This window comes from Oryx dammah, unplaced genomic scaffold (genome assembly GCF_014754425.2).
Source record: "Oryx dammah isolate SB20612 unplaced genomic scaffold, SCBI_Odam_1.1 HiC_scaffold_29, whole genome shotgun sequence".
Lineage (NCBI taxonomy): Eukaryota > Metazoa > Chordata > Mammalia > Artiodactyla > Bovidae > Oryx > Oryx dammah.
This window is the reverse complement of record NW_024070213.1, coordinates 38,335,618-38,359,462: the sequence shown is the minus strand read 5'-3', so window position 1 is coordinate 38,359,462 and position 23,845 is coordinate 38,335,618. Positions and strand designations below refer to the sequence as shown.

Here is a 23,845-nt window from a genome sequence, read left to right as displayed (position 1 = left end):
CTCTGATTTTCTTAAAGAAATCTCTACTCTTTCCCATTCTATTGTTTTCCTTCATTTCTTTGCATTGTTCACTTAAGGCTTTCTTATCTCTCCTTGCTATTCTCTGGAACTCTGCATTCACCTGGGTATATCTTTCCCTTTCTCCTTTGCCTTATGCTTCTCTTCTTTTCACAGCTATTTGTAAGGCCTCCTCAAACAACCCCTTTGCCTTCTTACATTTATTTTTCTTGAGGACAGTTTGGGTCACCACCTCTTGTACAATGTTATGAACCTCCATCCAGAGTTCTTCAGGCACTCTATCAGATGTAGTCCCTTGAATCTATTTGTCAGCTCTACTGTATACTCATGAGATTTGATTTAGATCATACCTGAATGGCCTAGTGGGCTTCCCTACTTTCTTTAATTTGAGCCTTAATTTTGCAATAAGGAGCTGATAATCTGAGTGCCAGTCAGATCATCATTCATATTAGAGAGTAAATCCAAATGTAGAAAGGTTACGGTCACAAAGACTCCCTTCTTGACCAAACTTTAGTCAGGTTCCTTTGAGCCCTCTTCTTGACAATGTCTCAACCTTGACCTGCTGAATCCATTTTTAGAAAAGAACTCTCCTTAGTCAGTTTATTAAGAATCTTTCCCACTCTAGAAATCCAATCAAGCTCCTCTTCCTCCACCTTGGTATCTAATCAAGTTCCTTTCCTCATCCTCACCTTAATATCATAAATATCAGAAGGAGCCCTTCTTAGTATCTGCCATGCTCGTCCTCATCCTGTCAGCTATAAAGTCCTACTCATCCCTGTTTGTACTTGGAGTTGAGTTCAACCTCTCCCGCTATCACAATAGTCTGGAATAAAGTCTTCCTTGCCATTTTTAACAAGTATCAGAATAACTTCTGCTTAACAATCATCCTAAAGGAGATCAGTCCTGTGTGTTCACTGGTAGGACTCATGTTGAAGCTGAAACTCCAATACTTTGGCCACCTGATATGAAGAGCAGACTCATTTGAAAAGACCCTGATGCTGGCAAAGATTGAGAGCAGGAGGAGAAGGGGATTACAGAGGATGAGATGGTTGGATGGTATCACCAACTCAATGGACATGGGTTTGGGTGGACTCTGGGAGTTGGTGATGGACAGGGAGGCCTGGTGTGCTGCAGTTCTTGAGGTCGCAAAGAGTCAGATACAACTGAGCAACTGAACTGAACTGAACAATGGAATGAAATATTACTATGGTTGACTTCTCTATTTTACTGAGCCCATCTTTGCATGAAATGTTCCCTTGGTATCTCTATTTTCTTGAAGAGATCTCTAGTCTCTCAATAAAGGACAGAAACATTATGCACCCAACAGAAGCAGAAGATATTAAGAAGAGGTGGCAAGAATACACAGAACTGTACAAAAAAGATCTTTAAGACTCAGATAATCACAATGGTGTGATCACACACCTAGAGCCAGACATCCTGGAATGTGAAGTCAACTGGGCCTTAGGAAGCATCACTACAAACAAAGCTAGTGGAGGAAATGGAATTCCAGTTGAGTCATTTCAAATCCTAAAAGATGATGCTATGAAAGTGCTGTACTCAATATGCCAGCACATTTGGAAAACTTAGCAGTGGCTACAGGACTGGAAAAGGTCAGTTTTCATTCCAATCCTAAAGAAAGGCAATGCCAAAGAATGCTCAAACTACTGCACAATTGCACTCATCTCACATGCTAGTAAAGTAATGCTCTAAATTTTCCAAGCCACGCTTCAGCAATATATGAACCATGAACTTCCAGATGTTCAAGCTGGATTTAGAAGAGGCAGAGGAACTAGAGATCAAATTGCCAATATCCGATGGATCATTGAAAAACTGAGAGAGTTCCAGAAAAAACTTCTATTTCTGCTTTATTGACTATGCCAATGCCTTTGACTGTGTGGATCACAACAAACTTTGGAAAATTCTTAAAGAGATGGGAATACCAGACCACCTGACCTGCCTCTTAGGAAATCTGTATGCAGGTCAGGAAGCAACAGTTAGAACTGGACATGGAACAACAGACTGGTTCCAAATTGGGAAAGGAGTACGTCAAGGCTGTATACTGTCACCCTGCTTATTTAACTTATATGCAGAGTATATCATGAGCAATGCTGGGCCAGATGAAGCATAAGCTGAAATCAAGACTGCAGGGAGAAATATCAATAACCTCAGATATGCAGATGACACCACCCTTATGGCAGAAAGTGAAGAAGAACTAAAGAGCCTCTTGATGAAAGTGAAAGAGGAGAATGAATAAGTTGGCTTAAAACTCAACATTTAAAAAACTAAGATCATGGCATCCAGTCCCATAACTTCATGGAAAATACATGGGGAAACAGTGGAAAGCGTGACAGACTTTATTTTTTTGGCCTCCCAAATCACCACAGATTGTGACTGCAGACATGAAATTAAAAGACACTTACTCCTTGGAAGAAAGAAAAGTTATGACCAACCTAGATAGCATATTCAAAAGCAGAGACATTACTTTGCCAACAAAGGTCCATCTAGTCAAGACTATGGTTTTTCTAGTAGTCATGTATGAATGTGAGAGTGGGACTATAAAGAAAGCAGAGTGCTGAAGAACTGATGCTTTTGAACTGTGGTGCTGGAGAAGACTCTTGAGAGTCCCTTGGACTGCAAGGAGATCCAACCAGTCAATCCTAAAGGAAATCAATCCTGAATATTCATTGAAAGGACTGATATTGAAGCTGAAACTCCTATACTTTGGCCACCTGATGAGAAGAACTGACTCATTGGAAATGACCCCGATGCTGAGAAAGATTGAAGGCAGGAGGAGAAGGGGACGACAGAGGATGAGATTGTTGGATGGCATCACCAACTCAATGGACATGAGTTTGAGTAAACTCTGGGAGTTGGTGATGGACAGGGAGGCCTGGCGTGCTGCAGTCCATGGAATTACAAAGAGTCAGACACGACTGAGCCCCTGAACTGAACTGATCTGAACTGAACTGAACCGAACTGATGGTTAACTTATGATTCAGACTCTACACAGGGCATTTGTGAAAAAAATTCTCAAAGATAAAAGAGCTTGTAATGATCAGAGATACGTTTTCTTATGACAGTTGGTTAATAAAGGTGAAGAGGGGCTGGTCATACAAGCAAACATAGAAAAGTTAAAATACTTCCCTAAGTATCATCTCTAGGTTTGTTTTTTTTTTTTTTCATTTAAAATAAAAGTTACTATTCACATTAATCCTAAAACAAACTCATTTTCTAACATTAGTGGTAATAATAATGACATAACATTCGTAGGCATACAGCACAATAGTAGGGCTAGAAAGGGGAAAAAACTGGAAGTAGATCATGCAATAGAAACAAAATATTTGAAATAACTTGATAAATTGCAAACTCCCCAAAATAAATTAAATAGAAGGGGTATTTATAGCAGTTAAATTTCAGCTCAGCTTGAATATATTTTGAAGAGAAGGAACCAATAATAATTAGGATATTTGCATTTTTCTAATTGAAAACAGTCACTTGCTTTCAAAATATATCAGTCTCCAAAAATCCTAATTAGGAGATAGGACAGAGGATAAAGAGAGGAAATATTGGTGCATGGAGAAAAAAATGTGCACTTACACTAGTCATAAATAGGTAAATAGGTAAATCACCATTTTCTAAGGGAAGTACTAATAAATAGTAAAAAGTCCTTGACTTTAAGATCAAATTGTAGATTTTTCCATATTATTGTCAAAGTCATCCATTAGATAAATAGAGAAATATAACAACTCATTTATGAGAACAAACTACCTCTCTCTAGGATTCCAATTCCAATATTCGCTCAGTCGTGTCTGACTCTTTGCGACCCCATGGACTATAGCTTACAAGGCTCCTCTGTCCGTGGAATTTTCCAGGCAAGAGTACTGGAGTGGGTTGCCATTTCCTTCTCCAGGGGATCTTCCTTAGGATTACTGTAAATTAAAAATCTTTCCTATATACTCAAAAATTATTTACCCATAGGATTCCTATTGCTTTCAATTTATGGTAAGATACGAGCTAAGCTTTCCACTGTATTCCCCCAAAGAATACTGCTCTTGATCTAACAGTATAACTGACATCCATTAGCAAGGAAAATCTAACAGCGAATGTGAAAAACTGAAGGAAACTATATAAGAGCTGCCAAGGCCAGAGTCCATTAAAAACTAACCTTGGATGTCAAAGAGAAGCCCTGGGTTTTAGCTCCAGCTCTGTGACTGATTAGCCCTGTAACCTCAATGAGCTCAGTTTGCTCATTTGTAATACGCACGGATGATCTCTAAATCATCCCCGAAGCGCTAAAATTGTCTTCAATCGTAATGAGTACCATGGACTCCCCCAGTGGCTCAGCAGTAAAGAATGCAATGCAGGAGCTGTAACAGATCGCTGGGTTGAGAATCGATCGTTGGGTCAAGAAGATCCCCTGGAGGAGGTCATGGCAACCCACTCCAGTATTCTTGCCTCCAGAATCCCATGGACAAAAGAGATTCATGGACTACAGTCTATAGGGTGGCAAAGAGTCAGATACAACTGAAGCGGCTTAGCATGCAAGCATGCAGTAAGGTACCATAATAATAAATGATTTGATCCTAAACACAATCCTCCAAAAGGAAAAAAAAAAGTTTTCTATATCTGAATAAGAAACACTAAAGCTTTTAGAAAAAGGGAATCTAAATGATGCTATCATATTCCTCCTTGGGGTCTTTTGAAAATGAAAGGGCTGATTATCTGCACTACAGATATAAGTAATTGCAAAATTATTTATATTTTTCTAAATAACCCACTTTCAATTTTTAAGAACTTAAATGGGTCTAAACTCTATTTATCTGTGCTCTTTTTCTTTCTTGTATACATAGTTGCAACATATATATTAGGAACTATTTTCAAAAAGTATTTTCTCATCTTCAAGGTATGAGCTAATTTATAGAGGAGTAGGTACTGTTCTAGGTGCTGAGGTACACAGTGAACTATATAAAGTCTCTGTTTCTATGGATCATACCTTGTATCAAAATTGTATTGTAATAATACTAGTTGGAGAAGGCAATGGCAACCCACTCCAGTACTCTTGCCTGGAAAATACTATGGACCGAGGAGCCTGGTAGGCTGCAGTCCATGGGGTCACTAGGAGTCGGACAAGACTGAGCGACTTCACTTTCACTTTTCACTTTCATGCACTGGAGAAGGAAATGGCAACCCACTCCAGTGTTCTTGCCTGGAGAATCCCAGGGACGGGGGAGCCTGGTGGGCTGCCATCTATGGGGTCGCACAGAGTCGGACACCACTGAAGCAACTTAGCAGCAGCAGCAATAATAATAGTAGTACATGATTATAGAAAGTATGAAGGAAAAAGTAAATGCCACATAAGTTACAGTATTTGGTATTGTCTCATTTGTTTCCAGAAATTTTTTCCCAATGGATATTTTAACAACTTACAATACCAACTACCATGTAGCTTTTATTTTACATAACAAACATTTATTTAGAATTTACTTTGTGCCAGATACTGTTCACTATTATTAAGTGATTAATGATATTAACCCATTTAATTTCTCATATAAGCCCTGTGCATGCTAAATTGCTTCAGTCATGTCTGACTCTCTGCAACCCTATGATCTGTAGCATCCAAGTGTCCTCTGTCCATGGGATTCTCCTAGTAAGAATACTGGAGTGTGTTGTCATTTCTCCCTCCAGGGGACCTTCCCGACCCAGAGATCAAATCCAAGTCTCCTGCAGCAAATGCAACGGCAGGCAGACTCTTTCCTGTTATTTCCACCTGGGAAGCATTTAGTAGGTAATAGTGGTAACTATCTTAGATATAAATTCATTGTTTCTGAGATGTCAGTTGTTTTTCTTACTGTGGTTTTCCTGAATATAACTTTTCTCCCTTACAGCTACTTTTTAACATTTTTCTCTTTATCCTTGTTTTTCAGCAATTTTCTAGATGTTATTTTTTTAAAAATTCATCCTTTTTGAGGATCTGAAAATAGATATGGGCTGGACACAAATTTGAGGGTCAAATGCATGTGGAATAGAATAAACAGATAACTTTGCAAGTGATAGTAAAGAATACAGAAGAGAAGAGAGCACCCGAGTAACTCTATGTGTAAAACATAAAAAATGAGTCAGAGAGAAATCAGCTAGAGAAGTAAAAGTAGAAATGAAGAGTAGAGGTCACAATCATGAAGAGGAACTATTAAAGACAGTGGTGATCAGTGGTAAACAGAATAGGCAGGTCAGCAAGAATGAGGACTGGAAAGTGGTTACTAGAATTAGCAATGACTCCTTTTTCTTCAAGAGAATGTATTTGTTTTATTTTTAGGGCAGAGGAAGTAGATGTCAGATTTTAAAGTATTTGCCTTATAACAGATTCAGGTTCAGATTCATATTTTTTATTGATGAGTATGTATTTATTTCCAGTAAACAGATTTCTAAACATACTTTGGGAATTTCTAACTATTATATTCTTTAAGTGGTTAACCAAATACCACTAATATATAGGGTATGTTAACCACAGATTTGTAGTTAAAATACATTTTCTACTTAGATCAAGTGAAGTCTTGATAAGTATTCCAGGTTTCTGTTAGAGCCAGGCACTTTCAAACAAGTAGAAAGATGGTTCTGGGATCACACTGGCAAGTAAACTATATCTTGGACCTTCTCACGCCCTTTCTGGTGCACCCTTACTTTCATTTTTATACCTCTAAGTCTTCCCCCATTATCACTCAGACTTTTTTTATTCTTTATTTCCTTAGACATGTGAAGGCTGATTTCCACACTCTATAATTTTCTACTTTTCCTAATAAAATATTGCCCCTATTCATCACTGCATTACTTATAATAAGGGGAAAAAAAACTGTAAAAAAAAATCTTACAATAAAGAATAAAGAACAGAAGAATAAAGAAATTCATTTAGCCATGCAATAAAATATTATAAGGTTATTTAAGAAATGTCTGGACTACAGAAAACAGTATGGAGGATCCTCAATAAATTAAAAATAGAACTACCATATGATCCAGCAATTCCAGTTCTAGGAATATATCCAAAGGTAATGACAACACTGACCCCAAAAGATACCTGCACACTATCTTCATAGTAGTGTTACTTACAATAGCCAGGTCATGGAAACAACCTGTGTCTATTGATAGATGAATGATAAATAAAAACAATATGGCAGATGACCATTACATCTACTACTGCGGGCAGGAATTCCTCAGAAGAAATGCAGTAGCCATCACGGTCAACAAAAGAGTCTGAAATGCAGTACTTGGATGCAATCTCAAAAACGACAGAATGATCTCTGTTCGTCTCCAAGGCAAACCATTCAATATTACAGTTATCCAAGTCTATGCCCCAACCAGTAACACTGAAGAAACTGAAGTTGAACAGTTTTATGAAGACTGACAAGATCTTTTAGAACTAACACCCAAAAAAGATGTCCTTTTCATGATAGGGGACTGGAATGCAAAAGTAGGAAGTCAAGAAACACCTGGAGTAACAGGAAAATTTGGCCTTGGAATGTGGAGTGAAAGAAAGCAAAGACTAATAGAGTTTTGCCAAGAAAATGCACTGGTCATAGCAAACACCCTCTTCCAACAACACAAGAGAAGACTCTACACATGGACATCACCAGATGGTCAATACCGAAATCAGATTGAGTGTATTCTTTGCAGCCAAAGATGGAGAAGCTCTATACAGTCAACAAAAACAAGACCGGGAGCTGACCGTGGTTCAGATCATGAACTCCTTATTGCCAAATTCAGACTTAAATTGAAGAAAGTAGGGAAAACCGCTAGACCATTCAGGTATGACCTAAATCAAATCCCTTACGATTATACAGTGGAAGTGAGAAATAGATTTAAGGGTCTAGATCTTTTTTTTTTTTTCCACTGGAAAGAAGTTTATCATCTTTAGACTCAACAAATTAACAGGAGAGGGTGCAGACTACGCCAGGCCCAGGGTTTTGCAAACCCACAGGGAAATGAGGGGAGAAGTGAGCAGATTTGGTCTTGAACTTGAGGGGAGAGAGTGACGATTCTCAGGGCCGGGGAATGGGGAACAGCAGGAAGCAGTCAGGGGTTGGTGGGGTGCTCTGGGTGGGTGCAGAGGGGCATTCCCCTACCCCTGAGGCTGAGTGGGGAGGAAAGAGAAAGGAGGCCCCTCCACTCAGTGCTGAAGGAAAAGGCACTTGGCTCAGTCTCCTCCTGCCCCACCCTGTCCATGGAAGAGGTAGGATCCTTGTCCCCTCGCTCTTTTCAAGGGCTCAGAAGCTGTTCCCTGTTGAGCCTCTGGAAGAAGCTTTTGCCGAACTCATAAGTGCTGATCATGATGGCACAGGAAGGGGCAGCCTTGATGATCCTCGGGAGGAAGCCTGCAAAGAGGCCCCTGGTGCCTGACTCGGCCAGGATCCTCCGGAGCAGCAGCCACGTGGAGTCGGTGTGTGGGGGCATCACTCTCACAGCCTCCACTGCTCCTAGCGCGACCTGGTGCTGAGTCTTCACCACATCGAAGGGTAGAGTCAGGGTGGCCGCCACCATCCCCGAGATGCCGCCAGCGACAAAGCTGATGCCCACAGAGGTCTGTTCCTTTGGCCTGAGCCCACTCAGCCAGCTCTTCACCAGCTCATAGTTGAACCAGTACAGAGCTGAGAAGGGCACATCCCTAAGGGCAGTGGGACCCCAGCCCAGCCAGAGTGAGCGCCAGCCACCCTGAGCCACAGCTGCTCGGACACAGGTGCCCAGCTCCCGGTATGATAGGTGCTGAGCCTGCAGCTTTGTCCGCACCAGCTCTAGGGGGCTGATCACAGTCACGGTGCCCAGGCGAGCCAGTGCGCCAGCCACCATGGGAGCGTAGAGGTCAGAGGTCAGGGCTCGACCACACAGGAAGGCCTTGAGTTGGTCGTAGGCGGTGAAGTAGGCGGCAGTGGCTGGCACAGTCATCACCAGGGTGGCTGGGAGGCCGCTCCACAGGGTCGTGGTACCCTCGTGCCGCACGATCTTCACGAAAGCATCCATGGTACCAGTGAAGCGAGTGGGGTCCTGAAACCAGGTGGCACAGCGGGCACCATTTGGGCACAGGTAGAGGGGCTCTAGGACACCATTGCAGTACAGGAGGCACTTCCATTTGGCGTAGGAGAGGCTCCAGAGTCTGGAGGGAGGCATCAGCTCACTGGCCACTGAGGGGTGCTGAGACTGCAAGCGTACCTTCACCACATCCAGGGGGGTCATGAAAAGGGAGATGACAACAGCCCCCGTGCCAGATGCCACCATTTGTTGGAGGGGGCTAATGCCCCCTGGGTCCTGGTCAGCCATCTTGTAGCTTCAGTTCTGGCTCTAGGCCGGTGCTGGAGCGGCGTGGTGCCCGGGGCCGGGCGGACCCATAGCGGCTCCGCCGCCGGTGCGGGCTCCGCGCGCGCTCTAGGGGTCTAGATCTGATAGACAGAGTGCCTGATGAACTATGGACTGAGGTTCGTGACATTATACAGGAGCAGGGATCAAGACCATCCCCATGGAAAAGAAATGCAAAAAAGCAAAATGGCTGTCTGGGGAGGCCTTACAAATAGCTGCGTAAAGAAGAGAGGCGAAAAGCAAAGGAGAAAAGGAAAGATATAAGCATCTGAATGCAGAGTTCCAAAGAATAGCAAGAAGAGATAAGAAAGCCTTCTTCAGCGATCAATGCAAAGAAATAGAGGAAATCAACAGAATGGGAAAGACTAGAGATCTCTTCAAGAAAATTAGAGATACCAAGGGAACATTTCATGCAAAGATGGGCTCGATAAAGGACAGAAATAGTATGGACATAACAGAAGCAGAAGATATTAAGAAGAGGTGGCAAGAATACACAGAAGAACTGTACAAAAAAGATCTTCACGACCCAGATAATCATGATGGTGTGATCACTAATCTAGAGCCAGACATCTTGGAATGTGAAGTCAAGTGGGCCTTAGAAAGCATCACTATGAACAAAGCTAGTGGAGGTGATGGAATTCCAGTTGAGCTGTTTCAAATCCTGAAAGATGATGCTGTGAAAGTGCTGCACTCAATATGCCAGCAAGTTTGGAAAACTCAGCAGTGGCCAGAGGACTGGAAAAGGTCAGTTTTCATTCCAATCCCAAAGAAAGGCAATGCCAAAGAATGCTCAAACTACCGCACAATTGCACTCATCTCACATGCTAGTAAAGTAATGCTCAAAATTCTCCAAGCCAGAATTCAGCAATACGTGAACCGTGAATTCCCTGATATTCAAGCTGGTTTTAGAAAAGGCAGAGGAGCCAGAGATCAAATTGCCAACATCCACTGGATCATGGAAAAAGCAAGAGAGTTCCAGAAAAACATCTATTTCTGCTTTATTGACTATGCCAAAGCCTTTGACTGTGGATCACAATAAACTGTGGAAAATTCTTCAAGAGATGGGAATACCAGACCACCTCACCTGCCTTTTGAGAAACCTATATGCAGGTCAGGAAGCAACAGTTAGAACTGGACATGGAACAACAGACTGGTTCCAAATAGGAAAAGGAGTACGTCAAGGCTCTATATTGTCACCCTGCTTACTTAACTTATATGCAGAGTACATCATGAGAAACGCTGGGCTGGAAGAAACACAAGCTGGAATCAAGATTGCTGGGAGAAATATGAATCACCTCAGATATGCAGATGACACCACCCTTATGGCAGAAAGTGAAGAGGAGTTAAAAAGCCTCTTGATGAAAGTGAAAGAGGAGAGTGAAAAAGTTGGCTTAAAGCTCAACATTCAGAAAATGAAGATCATGGCATCCGGTCCCATCACTTCATGGGAAATAGATGGGGAAACAGTAGAAACAGTGTCAGATTTTATTTTTTTGGGATCCAAAATCACTGCAGATGGTGACTGCAGCCATGAAATTAAAAGACGCTTACTCCTTGGAAGAAAAGTTATGACCAACCTAGATAGTATATTCAAAAGCAGAGACATTACTTTGTGACTAAGGTCCGCCTAGTCAAGGCTATGGTTTTTCCTGTGGTCATGTATGGATGTGAGAGTTGGACTGTGAAGAAGGCTGAGTGCTGAAGAATTGATGCGTTTGAACTGTGGTGTTGGAGAAGACTCTTAAGAGTCCCTTGGACAGCAAGGAGATCCAACCAGTCCATTCTGAAGGAGATCAACCCTGGGATTTCTTGGAAGGAATGATGCTAAAGCTGAAGCTCCAGTACTTTGGCCACCTCATGCGAAGAGTTGACTCATTGGAAAAGACTCTGATGCTGGGACAGAGTGGGGGCAGGAGGAGAAGGGGACGACCAAGGATGAGATGGCTGGATGGCATCATGGACTCGATGGACGTGAGTGTGAGTGAACTCCGGGAGATGGTGATGGACAGGGAGGCCTGGCGTGCTGCGATTCATGGGGTCACAAAGAGTCGGACACAACTGAGCGACTGAACTGAACTGAACTGAACTGAACTGATATGAAATGGAATGTTATTCCATTATTTATTTAATTCCATAAAAATAATGAAGTCTTACCATTTGCAAGAACACGGATGGATCTTGAAGTCATTATGCTAAAGTGAAATCAGATAAAGACAAAATAATGTATGATCTCACTTATGTATAGAAAAAAAGTTAAAAACTCATACAAAAAGAGATCAGACTTGTGGTTATTAATGGTGAGGACTGGGGATAGGGGCATTGGAGGAAGGTATAAATAATGCAAACTTCCAGTTATAAGATAATTAGTTTTAGGGATATAATGTAAAATGTGATGGCTACAGCTAACATTGGTGTACAATATATAGGAACGTTCTTAAGAGAGTAAATCTTGAGTTCTTGTCACAAGGTTTTCCCTTCATTCTCTTCTTTCTTTTCTCTATATATGTATCTATATTTTATCTTTATCTATGTATCTATATTAAAAGATGGATGTTAGTGGGATCTATTTTAATAATCATTTCACAATATATGTAAATCAAACCATCATGTTGTATACCTTAAACTTATACAGTCAATTATGTCAATTACTTCTTAATACAACTGGAAAAATGTTTGGGCATAATTAACACAAAAAAGTCAATGTATTAAGTGAAAAACACATCTGACCTGCATTTCTAGTTCATAAAATAAAAACAATCTTATAGCAACAGTAGAATAGGATATTTAAGGTTGGGTTTACCTGTAACTAACATATGGTCATAAGTATCATGTAAAACAGTCTGGGACAGGGAGTTCCATATTATTCCAAAATATACAACCATTTAAGCAATATGCTGTAGTAATTGGCTAACAAATGGCTATGTATGAATCACTTTTCATTTCTCTGTCCTTTGAGTGATTTATAGGGAATGTCATATCCAAACACAAAGTTTGGATCTTCCATTAGGAAATTTAAAAACAGAATCACACTGGTATTTTTCTTTCACTAGCAAAGTTTAGTAGCTCTTCTGACAAAGGCATAATGTGAATCCCTTGATCAGTGTTCATTATCATTATATGGGCTATATATACTCTTGGTTGATTAATGTGATTTCATCATATGTCATTAAAATAAAAACCTTCTGAATTGTTTTATAATTTTTGATTGAAATTTAACAGAAAATTGAAGATTTAGTTATGCTTCATTTAAAAAGAAAAACTAACATGAAACTGTTCCTCATGAAAATGACTATAGTTAAATTAGTTTGACAATAAGGTAACTAAGAGAGCCAAAGTATATCAAATAGAGAGTTCAAGCTATTCAAAATATATCTTCTGAAACAGAACTTTTTGATATATTGATTTTTCTTGATATACATAGCATTCATGTCTCTATCAAGATGCTGTCAAAGTTAGTTTTCCTCTAACTTGTGTAGCACTTTGTAAATATATCTCATCAGTCTTTAACATCCCTGCAAGTCAAGGAAAACATGTTTCTTCATTCAATATACAGAATATCTAGCACAAGAGATAGAGTCAATTATTTTATAAGATTGAATTATTCATTTGGAAAATGGAATAGAATGCAGTTCACACTCTTTCCTCCTTGACATAAAGTTATAGTCTGGGATTGTTATATAAACACAGAAGGCAAAGTGATCCCATAAGTCACTATGTTATAACTAAAACTATTAAAGGATTAAATAGAGTTTTTATAATTTTGTTTATTTATTTTTTTGGCTGGGCTGGATCTTCACTGCTGCACAGGCTTTTCTCTGGTTGCAGCAAACGGGGCCTACTCTCTAGTTGTGGCACGGAGGCTTCTCACTGTGATGGCTTCTCTTGTTGCAGAGCATGGGCTCTGGGGCACCAGGGCTTCGGTAGTTTGGCTCCTGGGCTCTAGAGCACAGATTCAATAGTTGCGGCGCACAGGCTTAGTTGCCCTGTGGCATGTGAGATCCTCCTAGATCAGAGATTGAACCCATGTCTCCTACACTAGCAGGCTGATTCTTTAACACTGAGACAGCAGGGAAGCCCCAGGATTTTTGTTAGCATAAAAATCCTGGTGAGGCAGCCATCTATAAATATGCATACACACATGCACACACAATCAACTAAATTTACACACACAATATCTTATATTAGTACCATTTTACTGCTGGAGAAAACAGGTTTTAATACTTGTCTGGAATACAGAGCAAGTCTAAGTTGAAGTACAGATATAGACCAAGTCTTAAAATGTCTGTTTTCCTCAATGCTATCAAAGTGTGCAGAAGAAACAATTTGTGAACACATGGAAGGTTCTTGCTATCTGGAAGATACGTGATAAATGATAGGATTCTTTACTGGTTAGAAGGTATTTCTTTTCTGGTGGAGCTTAACAAAATAAAGTAAAAACCCCCTCCTCCCAAATGGTGTAAGTTCAGGAGGGAATGCATTGTTTAGCATTTGTGTGTATATATATATATGTGTGTGTGTGTGTGTATGTATGTGTGTGTGTGTGTGTGTGTGTGTATACACATATATTCATTCATTTATTTGATGACTTATCTAAGCACCAGACCACTTATGGTTCTTGATGATCAAGCCAAAGCCTATCATCATGCAGCTTATTTGGTGGAAAAAATGACTCAGGAACTTTAGTTAATTTTATGCAATATCTGAACATAAAGAGCCTCCTGATGAAGGTGAAAGAGGAGAGTGAACAAGTTGGCTTATAACTCAACATTCAAAAAATGAAGATCTGGTCCCATCACTTCATGGCAAATAGACGGGGAAAAAATAGAAACAATGACAAATTTTATTTTCTTGGGCTCCAAAATCACTGTGGGCGGTGACTGCAGCCATGATATTAAAAGACACTTGCTCCTTATAAGAAAAGCTATGACCAACCTAGACAGCATATTCAAAAACAGAGACATTACTTTGCCTACAAAGGTCCATATAGTCAAAGCTATGGTTTTTCCACTAGACGTGTAGGATGTGAGATCTGGACAATAAAAAAGGTGGAGTACTGGGAAGAATTGATGCTTTCAAACTGTGATGCTGGAGAAGATTCTTGAGAGTCCCTTGGACAGCAAGGAGATCCAACCAGTCAATCCTAAAGAAAATCAACTCTGAATATTCACTGGAAGGACTGATGCTGAAGCTGAAGCTCCAATACTTTGCCCACCTGATGCGAAGAGCTGACTCACTGGAAAAGACCCTGATGATGGAAAAGATTAAGGACAGGAAGAGAAGAGAACAATAGAGGATGAGACAGTAGTATGGAATCATTGACTCAATCAATGGACATGAGTTTGAGCAAACTCTGGAAGATGGTGAAGGACAAAGCTTGATGTGCTGCAGTCCATGGGGTCACAAAGAGTAGGACAGGACTGAGCAACTGAACAATAACAACAACAACTGAATACGGTGATGCTCCCCAAAGTTAATATAATCTTGCTAGCTAAGTTACTTCAGTCATGTCTCACTCTTTGGGACCTTATCGTTATAGCCCACCAGGCTCCTTTGTCCATGGGATTCTCCAGGTGTGAATACTGGAGTGGGTTGCCATTTATTCCTCCAAGTGATCTTTGCAACCCAGGGATTGAATCCGTGTCTCTGGCAGATCCTGCACTGCAGGCAGATTCTTTATCATGGAGCCACCATTAATTGAAGGGTATTATCTAGAATAATAGTATATTTAACTTAATTCTAATCTCCACTATTGTGACCATTATCAAGATCTATATGTTCCACTCTAAAAGAAATGAGATAAACTAGACCACTCTATGGAGCTGATCAGACTGTGTCATGTGAGTAATAGTAAAAAGAACTCAAGGGCTATTTCAGGGAGCAAATGACTGAGGAGTGACACGATTGATGTGAAACACTGAAAGGACCCGACCTGTGAAAAGGAAATTAAATGCATTCTTTCTTGCTTTAAGAAACTAAACTATAATGAATGGGTAAAAGCTATAGATAGATACAGTTCAGTTTAACCTAAGAAATCCTATTTTAATCAGAGCTTCTAAAGATAGAGTGGGTTGCCCTAGCAGTTTGGAGAAGGCAATGGCAACCCACTCCAGTACTCTTGCCTGGAAAATCCCACGGACGGAGGAGTCTGGTGGGCTGCAGTTCATGCGGTCTTGAAGAGTCAGACACGACTGAGCGACTTCACTTTCACTTTTCACTTTCTTGCATTGGAGAAGGAAATGGCAACCCATTCCAGTGTTCTTGCCTGGAGAATACCAGGGATGGGGGAGCCGGATGGGCTGCCGTCTATGGGGTCGCACAGAGTTGGACACGACTGAAGCTACTTAGCAACAGCAGCAGCCCTAGGAGTTAGCAGATGTATCCAAGCAGAGGCTGAAAAAACCAGTTAGCTAGTATATAGTCAAAGACACTCAATTATCCACTGAAAGGCTGAGCATGGTGACCTTATTATTTCTTCCAGACATGAAAGTGTATTCATCTATGATGCAAGTTAGAGCAATGTTGGGACAACCTGGAATTTCTTTATCTTTTCAAAGTGTCTGAGTCTATCAATTAACTTTCTGGGCAATCTTAATCAGCATTAACGTTCAGCAAAAGATCTTAAGTGTACTTTATAAAATATATACTTTCTTCATGTTGTAGTATAGTTTGTGTTTTCTTGTTGCTCACTCATTGCTCTATTAGATTTGTTCCCTTGGGCTGCTGCAACAAAGTACTACAAGCTGGGTGGCTTGGAACAAGAGAAGATGTCTCATAGTTCTGGAGGCCAGAAGTTCAAAACCAAGGTGATGCTAAGGCCACACTACCCCTGAGATGACAGAGAATGAATTCTCCCAGGCCTCTTTCTTAGCTTCTGGTGGTTTCTTGGATTGTGACTATATAGTTCCAGTCTTCATGTGCTTTTATCCCTGTGGGTATCAGTGTCCAAAGTTTCCTCTTTTTATAAAGACTCTGGTCACCCTGGATGATGGGCCTGCCTTTCTTCAGTATGGTTTCATCTTAACTAACTACATCTGCAGCAACCCTATTTTCCAATGTGGTCACATTCTGAGGCTCTGGGGTTAGGACGTCAACATGTGAATTTGCAGGGGAGAAGAAGGGACACAGTTCAACTCAGAACACTCACACAACTCCATCTTTTCCAATTTAATTTTCTAACTCTATGATTGGAAAGTTATACAGGAGTTATTAATAGTTCTCTAGGGATTCATGTGACGGCTGGATTTATTATTATTATAGGTTCCCTTGTTCATGATGACATGACTACTGCAAAAGGAGAGGAAAAACTGGATTCTCTCTTGGTCAGCCGCTCACTAGAAATGTCAGTCTCTCTGAATATAGTTTTCTCAATGTGTAGATATACTGACCTTGCCATAAAATACATGACATGGTTCTTATCAGTCAAATACAGTGATGTGCATGCATCTGGTAAATGTGAAGCGCTTGGGAAAAGTCTTAGAAAGAGGATGGAAGGGGCTTATCCAATTCTTTGCCAGGATTATTCAAGAGTATCTGTAGGAAGAATGTGACTCTGCAGAGCTAAAGATTAGCCCCATCAACACCAGTCTGCTTCATATACGGATAAAAATGTGTGTATAACCAATATAGACATGAAAGTAGTGAATGCCTTTCCATACTTATATGAATGATACATTTTTACTTTAGTTTTCAATTTATGTAAATTAAAATTTAATCTATGGTGTCAACAATAGAACAGTGGTTTCCTGGTGTCAAGGTTAGAGGAACGGATGGACATTTAAAAAGGAATGATGAACCATTCTAGGTTTGTGGAATTGTTCTAGGTATTGACTGGTTATTTTATCAGTGTATATGATGGCTGGAATTCATTCATTTTAGACGTAGCTTATCATGTATAAGTCATTCCTCAATAAAGTTGATAAAGAAAAAAATACCAGCACATTTGAAGTCGACTTTCCACCTCTGCTGAACTGTGGTTGGTGGGCTGGTGTCTTTTGTCATTATTCTTTGTGTTTAAAGGGATTTGCAAACTTTTACAGTGGTGTCCGTAAAGGGTTACCAGTACTGCAGTACTGTGTCTTGGGAGACTGGTGAACTTTTTTTTTTTTTTTCTAATTTGAATACACATTTTTATAAGAGTAAGTCAAATTTGGGCTGGCTAGCATAATACTCTGCTAACTGGCATCAAAACTGAATATTTAATAAAAAGCCCAGCTAGCCACAGAAAAGTCAGCCATTCTTGTTGTCACAGCTGACGCACCCAGGCTCTACCATTTTTTATTTATATACCTACAAGGACAAACAACTACTAGAGGCAGAAATGACCACACATAGCATAAGCTCTACTTGACCACGTGCACCACTGGGGTGAGGTGGCGTAAAGAGCTTGGGCTTTGAAATCAGTCCTGGAACAAACTAACAAGTGCCTTCTGTGGACAACTCTTTGTATTTCTTCATCCTTGATTACAAGGAAATGTAATTTTTTCTGATTATTTGTCTCACAAAAATATTTATAAACTGCCTACCATATATTAACAATTGTTTTGATGCTGATGAGATGAAGCAAGAGAAGTTTAGGAAACAAGAAGAAATTAAGTGACTTGCCAATGTCACAAAATTAGTATATGTGAATGAGGAGGTAGGGACAGGGTTGAGTTTGACATTAGTTTGTCTGATTGAATTCATCATTTTTTCTTTTACACTTTACTGTATGTGTGTGTGTTCTTTGTTGCAGAAAAGTCCTGATATGTTCAAAAAAAAAAAACTAGTGGCAAGGAGGCAGTCTTATACTATTCATTTCTACCCAGACTGCCTAGCAACACTAACTTCTATATTTTCCACCAGCAGGATTAAAAGTTCATTGGCAGTGATGCCTTCTTCCCAGTCTGAGCTGGTGACATCACTGCTCCCACCCCTAGACCAATTTAGCTTTTGTAAACTACTAAAAGGGAGAAGGCAATGGCGCCCTACTCCAGTACTCTTGCCTGGAAATTCACATGGACAGAGGAGCCTGGTGGGCTGCAGTCTATGGGGGAGCGAAGAGTCGGACACGACTGAGCGACTTCCCTTTCACTTTTCACTTTCATGCATTGGAGAAGGAAATGGCAACCCACTCCAGTGTTCTTGCCTGGAGAATCCCAGGAATGGGGGAGCCTGGTGGACTGCCATCTATGGAGTCACACAGAGTCAGACACGACTGAAGCGACCTAGCAGCAGTAGCAAACTACTAAAAAAACCTATTCATCCTAAAGGAAGGCATCACTTGATGAAATGTACAGGTTCAGTTTCAGATGAACTAGAACACAGGCTAGTCCGATTCTCAAAACAAATACAGTGATGACTGATCTACTCTACTCCATCCTGATGGCTCTACTCCATCCCTGAAGGCTCAGACAGTAAAGAGTCAGCCTGCAATTCAGAAGACCTGGGTTCAATCCTTGGGTTGGGAAGATCCCCTGGAGAAAGGAATGGCTACCCACTCTAGTATTCTTGCCGAGAAAATGACAAGGACAGAGGAGACTGGCAAGCTATAGACCATGAGGTCCCAGAGTCAGACACAACTGAGAGACTGTGTTTCACTTTTCACTTTAACCTCATCTATGGGAAAAAAGAAGAAAGGCAGTGAGAGAAGGCTTTTTAGGAACATACTTGTAACATCAAAAGCATTTCTAAAGACAAAAATCTTTGCTGAAAACACTGATACCAGAGGAAAACATTTTGTTATTCATTAAACTATATGTTCTCTAAGGTTTCTTTTAAATTAGAAAGTTTATACAATTTTATACCCTTTCAGAAAATGAGATTTTTCTTGGATCTTCTTTTTCTTGTGCAGATCTTTGATTTTAGTTCAGGTCCAAATTACCCCGTCTGAATTTTTGCTCCTTGGAAGAAAAGTTATGACCAACCTAGATAGTATATTCAAAAGCAGAGACATTACTTTGCTGACTAAGGTCCGTCTAGTCAAGGCTATGGTTTTTCCTGTGGTCATGTATGGATGTGAGAGTTGGACTGTGAAGAAGGCTAAGCGCTGAAGAACAGATGCTTTTGAACTGTGGTGTTGGAGAAGACTCTTGAGAGTCCCTTGGACTGCAAGGAGATCCAACCAGTCCATTCTGAAGGAGATCAGCCCTGGATTTCTTTGGAAGGAATGATGCTAAAGCTGAAGCTCCAGTACTTTGGCCACCTCATGCGAAGAGTTGACTCATTGGAAAAGACTCTGATGCTGGGAGGGATTGGGGGCAGGAGGAGAAGGGGACGACTGAGGATGAGATGGCTGGATGGCATCACTGACTCGATGGACGTGAGTCTGAGTGGACTCCAGGAGATGGTGATGGACAGGGAGGCCTGGCATGCTGCGATTCATGGGGTCGCAAAAAGTCAGACACGACTGAGCGACTGAACTGAACTGAACTGAATTTTTGCAACAGCCTTCTAGCTTATCTTCTAGCTAGATCTGTTCTCCTTTAGAGAGTCCTGTGTGTATCCTCTCCAGACTAAAATGCCTAAAGCAGAGTGCTTTTCCCACAGTCGTTTCTATTTTGTCACACCAACGTTATATTTTGTTATTGGAACATTCTCCCATGATGTTGCTCATTTTTCTCCCATGACCTGGAAATTAAATCCCACTCATAAGTAAGTCCCATGTTTCAGATAAGCACTCCAAAGCACACAATCATCATTTCCTTTTCAGAACAGGTAGTGCAGCTGTTTTAAGCACTTCTCACTTTAGCATTCATTTATTCTTTAATTGGCTCATATTTTATAAGTCTGTCTTTTGAGCCACAATGTCCAAAAAAATTTCTCTGTTTCTTCTCTCCAGCATTTTGCCCAAGACCACAGTTCATAAATTCTTACTGTGTGTGTGTGGTCAGTCACATTCAACTCTCTTCGACTCCATGCATGGTAGCCGACCAGGCTCCTCTGTCCATGGAATTCTCCAGGCAAGAACGCTGGAGTTGGTAGTCATGCCCTCCTCCAGGGGATCTTCCTGACCCAGGGATCAAACCTGCATCTCTTATGTCTCCTGCACTGGCAGGCAGGTTCTTTACCACCAGTGTCACCTGAGAGGTGCTACCTGAAAACCAGACAACTGCATATCTTCTTACAAAACTGGCCATAGTGAACCTGTCAGTAAAAGTGGATGGCAGGAGCATGATTGAACAGTAAAAAAGGCAAAAGCTGTGATATTTGCATGGCAACACACCCTATCCTATCAGTCAGTTCAGTTCAGTTGCTCAGTCGTGTCCAACTCTTAGCGACCTCATGCACTGCAGCACGCCAGGCCTCCCTGTCCATCATCAACTCCCGGAGCTTACCCAAACTCATGTCCATTGAGTCGGTGATGCCATCCAACCATCTCATCCTCTGTCGTCCCCTTCTCCTCCCACCTTCAATCTTTCCCAGCATCAGGGTCTTTCCAATGAGTCAGTTCTCTGCATCAGGTGGCCAAAGTATTGGAGTTTCAGCTTCAGCATCTCCTTCCAATGAATATTCAGGACTGATCTCCTTTAGGATGGACTGGCTGGATCTCCTTGCAGTCCAAGGGACTCTCAAGAGTCTTCTCCAACACCACAGTTCAAAAGCATCAATTCTTCAGCACTCTGCTTTCTTTATAGTCCAAATCTCCCACCCATACATGACTACTGGAAAAACCATGGCTTGGATTAGATGGACCTTTGTTGGCAAAGTAGTGTCTCTGCTTTTTAATACGCTGTTGAGGTTGGTCATAGCTTTTCTTTCAAGGAGTAAGTGTCTTTTAGTTTCATGGCTACAATCACCATCTGCAGTGATATTGGAGCCCCCCAAAATAAAGTCTCTCACCGTTTCCATTGTTTCCCCACTTATTTACCATGAAGTGATGGTACCCGATGCCATGATCTTAGTTTTCTGAATGTTGAGTTTTAAGCCAGCTTTTTCACTCTCCTCTTTCACTTTCATCAAGAGACTCTTTAGTTTTTCTTTGCCTTCTGCTATAAGTTTGGTGTCATTTGCATATCTGAGGTTATTGATATTTCTCCCGGCAATCTTGATTCCAGCTTGGGCTTAATCCAGCCCAGCATTTCTCATGATGTACTCTGCACATAAGTTAAATAAGCAGGGTGACAATATACAGTTTTGACATACACTTTTCCCAATATGGAACCAGTCTGTTGTTCGATGTCCAGTTTTAACTGCTGCTTCTTGACCTGCATACAGATTTCTCAAGAGGCAGGTAAGGTGATCTGGTATTCCCATCTCTTGAAGAATTTTCCACACACTGTTGTGATCCAAACAGTCAAAGTCTTTGGCATAGTCAATAAAGGAGAAATATATGTTTTTCTGGAACTCTCTCGGCTTTTTGATGAGCCAATGGATGTCGGCAGTTTGATCTCTGGTTCCTCTGCCTTTTCTAAATCCAGCTTGAACATCTAGAAGTTCACGGTTCATGTTCTGTTGAAGCCTGGCTTGGAGAATTTTGAGCATTACTTTGCTAGTGTGTGTGATGAGTGCAATAGTGCAGTAGTTTGAACATTCTTTGGGATTGCCTTTCTGTTGGATTGGAATGAAAACTGACCTTTTCCAGTCCTGTGGCCACTGCTGAGTTCTCCAAATTTGCTGGCAAATTGAGTGCTGCACTTTCATAGCATCATCTTTTAGGATTTGAAATAGCTCAACTGGAATTCATCACCTCCACTAGCTTTGTTTGTAGTGATGTTTCCTAAGGCCCATTCGACTTCACATTCCAGGATGTCTGGCTCTAGGTGAGTGATCACACCATCGTGATTATCTGGGTCATGAAGGTCTTTTTTGTGTAGTTCTTCTTTGTACTCCTGCCACCTCTTCTCAAAATCTTCTGCTTCTGTTAGGTTCATACCATTCCTGTCCTTTATTGTGCCCATGTTTGCATGAAATATTCCCTTAGTATCTCTAGTTTTCTTGAAGAGATCTCTAGTCTTTCCCATTCTATTGTTTTCCTCTATTTCTGTGCATTGGCAACTGAGGTCAGCTTTCTTATCTCTCCTTTCTATTCTTTGAAACTCTGCATTCAGATGGGTATAACTTTCCTTTTATCCTTTTCCTTTAGCTTCTCTTCTTTTCACAGCTATTTGTAAGGCCTCCTCAGACAACCATTTGCCTTTTTGCATTTATTTTTCTTGGGGATGGTCTTGATCATGGCCCCCTGTAGAATGTTATCAACCTCCATCCATAGTTCTTCAGGCACTCTGTCTATCAGATCAAATCCCTTGAATCTATTTGTCACTTCCACTGTATAACTGTGTGGGATTTGATTTAGGTCATACCTGAATCATCTAGTGGTTTTCCCTACTTTCTTCAATTTAAGTCTGAATTTGGCAATAAGGAGTTTATGATCTGAGCCACAGTCAGCTCCCAGTCTTGTTTTTGCTGACTGTATAGAGCTTTTTCATTTTTGGCTGCAAAGAATATAATCAGTAGCAGCAGCGGCTGCATAGCACAGGAGCGACTTTGAGGAGATACCCCATATCCAAGGGCAAAGGAGAAGCCCCAGAAAGACAGTAGGAGGGGCAAAATTGCATTTAGAATCAAGTCTCATATCCACTAGAGAAGCTCAGAGGGCTCAAACAAACCTTGTGTGCACCAGGACCCAGAGACCCCCACAGAGACTGAGACAGAACTGTTTCTGAGTATCCCCTGTGGAAGTACAACTCAGCAGTGGACAGCTGCAGGGGCAGGGGCTCTGGGTGCAGCAGACCTGGGAAAGGCATAAGCCCTCTTGGGGGAGGTCGCCATTAACCCCACCATAGAGCCGCCAGAACTTACATAGGACTGGGGAAACAGACTCTTGGAGGGCACAAACAAAACCTTGTGCACACCAGGACCCAGGAGAAAGGAGCAGCGACCCCACAAGACACTGACCCAGACTTGCCCAGGGGCGTCCAGGAGTCTCTGGCAGAGGCGTGGGTCGGTGGTGGCCTGCTGCAGGGCTGGGGGCACTGAGTGCAGCAGTGTGTGCGTGGGACCTTTTGAAGGAGGTCGCCATTATCCTCATTACCTCCACCATGTTTAGCATCAAGTCAAATAACAGGGAGGGAACACAGCCCTGCCCATCAACAGAAAATTGGATTACAGATTTACTGAGCATGGCCCCACCCATCAGAACAAGACCCAGTTTCCTCCTCATTCTCTCCCATAAGGAAGCTTCCATAAGCCTCTTATTCTTCTCCACTAGAGGGCAGACAGAATGAAAACCACAGTCACAGAAAACTAACCAATTTGATCACATGGACTACAGTCTTGTCTAACTTAATGAAACTATGAGCCATGCCATGTAGGGCCACCCAGGACAGATAGGACATGGTGGAGAGTTCTGACAAAACACGGTCCACTGTTGAAGGGAATGGCAAACCATCCTTTCAAGGATGACACAAAAAGTTAGAGGAAATGTTGTTTGACTCCTGGTTTCTAATAAATCCTAGATTCCCTATTTCAATGGACAAAGTAGCAGGGTTCAAGCCCTCACATCACTGAGGTC

General features: G+C 41.3%; 2 protein-coding genes across 2 annotated transcripts in view; both read right to left on the bottom strand.

Annotated features, from left to right (window-relative positions):
- The window catches only part of LOC120858522 (fatty acyl-CoA reductase 2), a 178,056-nt gene that overhangs the window by 93,606 nt on the left and 60,605 nt on the right, over positions 1-23,845 (bottom strand). The window lies entirely within an intron of this gene.
- On the bottom strand, positions 7,898-9,421 carry LOC120858523 (solute carrier family 25 member 39-like). The gene has a single exon (XM_040234626.1). The coding sequence runs from the start codon at positions 9,319-9,321 to the stop codon at positions 8,266-8,268; it is 1,056 nt and encodes a 351-aa protein (XP_040090560.1). The 5' UTR covers positions 9,322-9,421; the 3' UTR covers positions 7,898-8,265.

What these genes read in the sequence shown, in the direction of transcription:
- LOC120858523 (XM_040234626.1), bottom strand. Translation starts at nt 9,321, where the DNA reads ATGGCTGACCAGGACCCAGGGGGCATTAGCCCCCTCCAACAAATGGTG.